Genomic DNA, 7,603 nt, shown 5'->3' with positions numbered 1-7,603 from the left:
GCAGGGCTAAGGCACAGCGGTGGGGTGAGGGACGCAGTGGGGGTCACAGGTACACAGGCTGCTCCTGGCCGGTGAGCAGGCGGTAGGTGGCGGCCGGCATCGTCTTGATGTGGACCTGGGTGGGGAGAGGAGAGGGTGGTTCAGGGCTGGCCTGGGGTGTACGCGAGGGCGCCGCCTGCCCCCCAGCCTCCACGGACCTCGCTGTGGGCCTCAGTGAGCAGCTCGATGATGCGGGCGTGCGGCGTAGCCACCACACTCTGCCCGTTGATCTCAATGATGCGGTGTCCCACGCGGACACCCCCGCGCTCGGCGATGCCCCCGCGGAGGAGGCTGCAGATCTGGGGGGAGGGGAGGGGGCGCTGCTCAGGGGCTGCACTTGGGGTCACCCATCCCCCACCCGGCACCCTGGGACGGGCCTCACGATGCCGTCCTCCACGCAGAAGCCCAGCTGCTCGCGGGCATGGGGCCGGTGGATGATGGCGGTGGTGACCGGGGGACAGTGGACGATGCTGAGGGTCACGGACGTCTGCGGCCTCACCTCCTACAGGACGGGGCTGGGTCAGGCACAGCCACTCCACCCGGCCCAGACACCTAGGGGTTGGCCCCCTGCACCTCACTTTACCCACCCTCCCCAAATCAAGTAGAGGGTTGGAGTCCGGGGTCTAGATTCTAGAAGACCCCTTGAGAAGTGGTGAGGGGCAGGCTCTGGAGCCAGGTGACCTTGGGTTCGAGGCTGTGTAACCTTTAACCTTGGTGGATCTGTTTCTGTGAGTAAAGGCGGGTTTATAGCAGTACCCCCCGCCCCAGGGATGAGAATATTCTGTACGATGCTGCGCGGAACATGTCCCTCCCTGTCTCTGGGCCTCAATTTCCCCATCTGGGTCACAAGGGTTAAGGCCTGAAAGCGAATCCATCTGCTGAGCAGAGAGGAAAAGTCGCTGTTGGCATTTCAATCGCGGCTGTGTTGTGAGCAAGATAACCCTGGACGAGGGACTTCTACCCAAGCCTCAGTTTCCCTAAGTGCACAGTGGGATCAGAATACATGGCCCAGGGGCTTGTGAGAAGGGTCACAATATAGTATGCGGCCAGACGGTTTATGGGAAGGTTAAGAATATATGGACCAGAGGCTTAAGAAAAGGATTAGAATATAGTATACGGCCCAGGGTCTTACGGGAAGGGTGAGAACTTGTGGCCCATGGGCTTACTGGAAGGGTGAGAACTTGTGGCCCAGCGGCTTAAGGGAAGGGTGAGAACTTGTGGCCCAGGGGCTTATGGGAAGGGTGAGAACATGTGGCCCAGGCCCTTATGGGAAGGGTACTGGACTGGCCCAGAGAGTCCTGGTCAGGGGAGGACCTTCTCTCGGTCTCCAGGTCCCCTGTCCAGGGAGGACTCACGCGGACGGCGGCCTGGCAGGCAGGCAGGGGCAGCCCCACCAGGCTGGCTCCGTTGATAGCGGTGAGGCGGTCCCCGATGCTGAGCGCCCCCGAGCGCTCGGCGGGGCCCCCGTGCTGCAGGTTGGCGATGACGGCCGTGGGCAGCAGGGAGCCCCATCCCGACTCCACCAGGGCCACGCCCAGGCCCTCTCCCCGGCGCTTCTCGATGCGCACCTGGCAGGAGAAGACGGGGTGGGCGTGACGGTGGCTCCGCGGGCTGTGCCCGGGCGTGTGCGTGGGAGGAGGGGACAGCAACCCGGCCCCACGCACCTCCCGGCAGTTCTCGCTGTTGGAGAAGTGGGCGAGGTCCCCGTTGTGGAGGTGGCCGGGCCCCTCAGCCCCCTGGCTCTGCCGAGCGTCCACCTGGCTGGGGTCGATGCCGCTCTCCTGCAGGAACTGGCTGTAGGCCACGGCAAAAGCCTGCCCAATGGCCTGCGCGATGAGCTGGGCCTGCGGGGAAGAGCGGCAGGCCTCCTTCAGGCCCCCACGTCCTCTGACACCCCCAAGACAAGATTCCCAGGGGCCAGCCTCCAGCGGAAAGAAGCCAAGGAGGCAGGAAGGGGAGGCAGCCCTGGGGCGAATGGGAAAGATGGGAGACAGCTCCCTGCAGCAAAGACTTCTGGGAGAAACTGGCAAACAGACGGCTGTGGCCCTGGGGCTTGACGGGAAGCCAAGAAAGACAGCCCCAGGGCCTTGGGGAAGGTCCAGCGGACTGGTCTGCCAGTCTCAAAGGCTTATGGGAAGCGTGAGAATATGTGGCCCAGAGGCTTATGGGAAGGGTGAGAATATGTGGCCCAGGGGCTCACGGACAGGGTGAGAATATGTGGCCCAGGAGCTCACGGACAGGGTGACAATGTACGGCCCAGAAGGTCATGGAAAGGTTTAGGGAGATGGCTATCACTCCAAGCGGTTATGGAAAGGCAGGCGCGTGACGGTGGCAGCCGGGGGGGGGCTTTGGAGGACTTGGGGCCAGCTCCCTCCCCAGGATGCCCACCCAGGCTGCTCACATCCTCAGAGTGGAAGACGTGGCAGATCATTTTGCAGAGTCGGCGGCTGTGGTCATGGGGTGTCGGCCGCCGGGCCACGCGCCGCCGGGCCATGAGCACCAGCATGCTGCCGATGTCGGCGATGTAGGAGATGGTCTGCAGGGCATGGTCCATCATGGCCTCCTGGGGCGGGGAAGACTGGGCTGGGTGGGCTGTGGGGCCTCATCCTCATTTGGGCCCCCCACACCCGACGCCAGCCTCTGGCCCCGTACCTGGGTGTCGGCTGTCAGAACCTTGATCCGCTTAGTGGAGATGAAGAGATCCACTTCTGTCATGGGCTGCGTCTCCCCGGCGGGGGCCTGTGGGCGGTGGGGTGGGAGGTGGAGGCTGCTGGAGACCCCGCTCAGGACCTGCCTGCGCCCCCCAGCCACCCGCAGGTCCCCCACAACCCCGTCCACCCAGCCCTGGCTTCACCTTGACGCGATCCATTGCCTCCTGGGCCTGGGCCATGCGTGTGCTGGGGGGTGGGTTCCGCTCGGACACCAGCTGAGTGGAGCCCAAGTACTTGGCCCCAAATATGACACCATCTAGGAGGTCTTCGTGGTCACAGGGACCGGGTACTGGGGGCAACAGTGCAAGTGGGGTCAGCCCGTGGGAGTCCCCGGCCAAGCCTGTCCACCCTGCTGATGTCTTGGTCCCCTGAGGAGTCTAGAAGCATACAGACTTCTAGAGCCACACAGTAATGCTCACTGTCCCAGAACCGTTCCGTCAGCCGGAGCCACCGACGAGCAGCTCTACCCTCATAGATCTAGTGAGGCTACAGCCAGCTCTGCCCACGGACCAGGGACTCCCAGGCAGAGTGCCCCGTTCTAGAAGGTCTGTGCATCCAGACCACAGATCTCCTACTCCACCGTGTTTCTAGAACTCTGTGACCACGCTAGAACCAGACGGCTCTGCTCCTACTTCTGACAGCCACATTCTAGAACCACAGTCAATCCCACTGGATGGTTCTGGAATTCCTCCACAGCCAGACAACTGCATCCCATGTTCCAGAATTCTCCCCAGGACCATAGGCAACTTGACTCTACGGTTTTGAAACTGCCCGATCAGAACAGAAACAAGTATCCTCATATCTAAAACTTCCATACTGTCCAGAACTCCAGAGGACTCCTCCTTATGATTCCAGAATTCCCTGACAGAACTCTTGTCAAGGGTTCTAGAAACCCTTACCACTCCAGAACCCCAGGTGTGGCCACGCTATGGTTCTAGAACTGCTCAATCACAACAGCGTCAGATAGAGCTTCCCCTCAAATAGCCCACAGCCTCAGCTGCACCCTGTCATTCTCAGAATTACCAGAATACGGCAGAAAATCAGCTGTGATCATGGTTCTAGAATCCCCAGCCCAGCCAAGAACCATACAAATTTCACCCTGTGGCTCTAGAATTCTTCCAGTAATCTAGAACTAGACAGCTCTGCCAGTAGTTCTAAAGTGTTCTAATCAGTAATTACTCCTTGGTTTAGAATCACAGGTATAGGCCCCAGCTCTGGACAGCCCTCAGTGAATTCAAACCGCTGTCAGCTCTGCCCACTGCCCTCCATGATCTAATCATTCCAGAACCATCAACGGTTCCACTCTGGGGTTCTAGGATTGTGCTCACCAATATGGTGGCCACCAGCCATGTACGGCTACTGTGCATATGAAATAGGGTCGGTCTAAAAGAAACGTGCTTTAAGTGTAAAATACACATCGGGTTTTGAAGATTTAGAGTGAGAAAATAAACTATCTCAATATTTTAAAATATTGATTACATGTTAAAATGAGATTATCATATACTGGGGAAACCTGCACAACCTGTACAAGGAAAGGTCATGGAAGCTCCATAGACACATCCAAACTCCCTGAGGGACTGAATTGCTAGGTGGAGGGCTGTGGGGATCATGGTCTCAGGGAACATTTAGCTCAATTGGCATAACAGTTTATAAAGACAATGGTCTACATTCTACCTTGGTGAGTAGCGTCTAGGGTCTTAAAAGCCTATGAGCAGCCATCTGAGATACTCCACTGGTCTTACTTCTTCGGGAGCAAGGGAGAATGAAGAGAACAGGATACAAGGAAAAGATTAGTCCAAAGAACTAATGGACCACAGCTACCAAGGCCTCCACCAGACTGAGTCCAGTACAGCTAGATGGTGCCCGGCTACCACCACTGACTGCTCTGACAGGGATCACAACAGAGGGTCCTGGACAGAGCTGGAGAAGGATGTAGAACAAAATTCTAACTCACACAAAAAAAGACCAGATTTACTGGCCTAAAGGAGACTGGAGAAACCCCGAGAGTATGGCCCCCAGACACCTTTTTAGCTCAGTGGTGAAGAGGTTCACTGTTCAGCCGGGGACTGGACAGCCCCATAAAACAAAACGGGACTAATGAAGCACAGCAGTCCAGGGACAAGGACTAGAAGCCAGAAGGGGACAGGAAAGCTGGTGATAGGGAACCCAAGACTGAATGAGGACAGTGTTGATGTGTAATGGGGTTGTTAACCATTGTCATAGGGCAACATGTGTACTATTTAATGAGAAACTATTTTGTTCTGTAAACCTTCATCTAAAGTGAGAATAGCAGCACAACTGGAAGAGTGTAGTCGATGTCTCTGAACTGTGCATATAGAAATTTTTGAAATGGTGTGTCTTTGGCTATGTATATTTTCACCAAAAAAAAAAAAAAGGTCAAGAAGGGAGAGGGTTAACAGGTCGTGGGGTTGTTAACCAATGTCATAAAACAATATGTGTACTACTGTTTCATGAGAAACTATTTGTTCTGTAAACCTTCACCTGAAGTACAATTAAAACAAAAATAATAAAACCTAAAAAAGAAAAAATGAGATTACCTTAGGCATACTGGATAATTTAAATAAAGCACAAAAATTTATATTATTTGTTACTTTTTAAATTTGGCTAACTAGAAAATTTAAGATCACACACGGCTCACATTATATTTCTATTGCATGCTGTACAGCACTGCTCTAGAACTTTCTGATTATGCTAGAATCAGACAGTTCTGTCCATAGTTCTAGACGCACGCTCTGTGCTAACCTGAAGGGTGGCAGTTCAAACCCATCCTCAGACATCTGGAAAGAAAGCCCTGGCAATCTATTTCTAAAAAAATCAGCCACTGAAAACCTATGGAGCACAGTTCTACTCTGCAACACACAGGGTTGCCATGAGTCAGAGCTGACTCGACGGCAACTTTTGTTTGTTCCATCCATAGTTGTAGAGCACCCCTTACTGGTCTGAACCCCGACAAACTCTATTCTCTCCATGGTTCTAGAACTTTCCAGCCTAAGTAGAACCAGACAGCTCCAGAACACTCTCATCCATCCACTTTCCTTTTATCTAGAAGCCCAGGCAAAGTAGCAAGTTCTGGACTATCTGTGAGTCACAGATAGCGTAACACATGATTCCAGAACCTTCTTGGAGCTACAGGTCCAAACCAGCTCCCCTCCCCACAACCTGCAAACCTGCTCTTTGACTTAGAGCCTCAGGCAGCTTGGGAAAACTCTAGAGCATTCTAGAAGGCCAGAACTGGTTCTTCCCATGTCTCTAGGGCAAGGGTTGGCAAATTTTTTCTGTAAACAGCCAGACACTAAATCTTTTCAGCTTTGTGGGCCAGACAGTTCTGTTGCAACTAGTCAACTCTGCCACTGTAATACAAAAGCAGCCACAGCCAACATTTAAGTGAATGGGCATGACCACGTACCAATAAAACTTTATTTACAGACACTAAAGTTTCCACGCATCACAAAATATTCTTCTGGTTTTCCCCCTAACAATTTGAAAATGCAAAAGTCATTCTTAGCTCACAAAACATACAGAAAGAGGCAATGGGCCGAATCTGGCCTGCAGACCATAATTTGCCAACCCCTGCTCTAGAACAGGAGCCCTGGTGGTGCAATGGTTCAGAGCTCAGGCTGCTAACCAAAAGGTTGGCAGTTTGAATCCACCAGCTGCTCCTTGGAAACCCTACAAGGCAGTTCTACTCTGTCCTATAGGGCTGCCATGAGTCAGAACCGACTCGAAGGCAAGTGGCTTGGCAACGGGTTACCCAGAACCCTGAGCGCTACAAAACGTCAAGCTGCCACTGTATCATCCTCTACTCATTTAACACTCTAAAGGCTGTCTCTCCTCTCCCAGGCCATCTGGAATCTATTCAAAACCAACCTCACATCCTCTCTAGAACCTTCTCCATCCCCGCAAACTTTGTGCCAGATTTTGGGAGGGGTTGTTCTGGAACCCTTAAATCCCCAGGTGCCAGGGAAGGCGGGGCACTCACCCTCCTGGCGGGCAGGGTATGAAGCCAGGGTCTTGGGACACTGGAAGGAGATAGAAGAGGGGCAGGTCTGAGTCCACCGTCTGACTCCGGCAGCCGAGGGGAGGGGCAGGCACTACCTGGGCGGTGGCAGGTGGCTCTTCTGGCCGAACCAGAGGCACGGTCTCCAGCCAGGGCTCTGGAGAGCTGTCTGAGCTCCTGCTGCCGTCCTGCCCGGCAGAGGCTCCCTCTGCCCATTCTGGAAGGCTCGTGTCCTCGTCTGGGTCGTCCGGGGGCTGCAGCAGGCGAGGAGCAGGCTCCGGAGACCCCTGGGGACAAGGCTGGGATGGCAGGCACTCATCACGGCACAAAAGGCTAAGCAAGTCACCACGTTCGGCCTCAGCGGACAGGAGCCCGTGGGCGTCGGCGATGTCCTGCGGGGGGAGGCCGTGGCCAGTGGCGATGTGCAGGGGGCAGGGGGCTCCCTCTGAAAACAGACCCCCCAGATCACCCGGCAGAGCCTCAAACCGTTGCACCAGGTCCTGGACTCCTGACCCGTCAAAATCCATCGGATTCAGACCGCTGGGGGCTCCCAGGACCGGGTCCCACGGGCAGACAGGGGCGAGGTCCTGAGAGGGCGCAAGCGTATCCCTGGGCTCCTCCAAGTCCATGGCTGGAGGCCCCGGAGGGGTTGGGGGGATTGTCAAGAATTCCATGCCTGGACCCCAGGCTCAGGCCGGCATTCTCCCACAGCTGGAAGAGAGAGATTCAAAGATGAAACGTCCTGGGCGCCAACCTGGTGCCAAAGGGGCCCTGGTGGCACAATGGTTAGGCACTTGGCTGCTAACCGAAAGGTTGGTAGTTCAAACCCACCTAG

General features: G+C 55.4%; 1 protein-coding gene across 1 annotated transcript; it reads right to left on the bottom strand.

The window, feature by feature from the left end:
- Positions 1-43: 43 nt before the first annotated feature.
- APBA3 (amyloid beta precursor protein binding family A member 3) lies at positions 44-7,442 on the bottom strand. The gene is made up of 10 exons (XM_004378468.1): positions 6,867-7,442; positions 6,751-6,790; positions 2,894-3,039; positions 2,692-2,778; positions 2,441-2,602; positions 1,704-1,883; positions 1,395-1,607; positions 422-541; positions 198-338; positions 44-115 (listed from the first exon to the last, which is right to left on the bottom strand). The coding sequence occupies exons 1-10, from the start codon at positions 7,440-7,442 to the stop codon at positions 44-46; spliced, it is 1,737 nt and encodes a 578-aa protein (XP_004378525.1).
- Positions 7,443-7,603: the final 161 nt, after the last annotated feature.

This window comes from Trichechus manatus, unplaced genomic scaffold (genome assembly GCF_000243295.1).
Source record: "Trichechus manatus latirostris isolate Lorelei unplaced genomic scaffold, TriManLat1.0 scaffold00057, whole genome shotgun sequence".
Classification (NCBI taxonomy): domain Eukaryota; kingdom Metazoa; phylum Chordata; class Mammalia; order Sirenia; family Trichechidae; genus Trichechus; species Trichechus manatus.
Note: the sequence above shows the minus strand (reverse complement) of the source record. Positions and strands in the feature narration are given on the sequence as shown.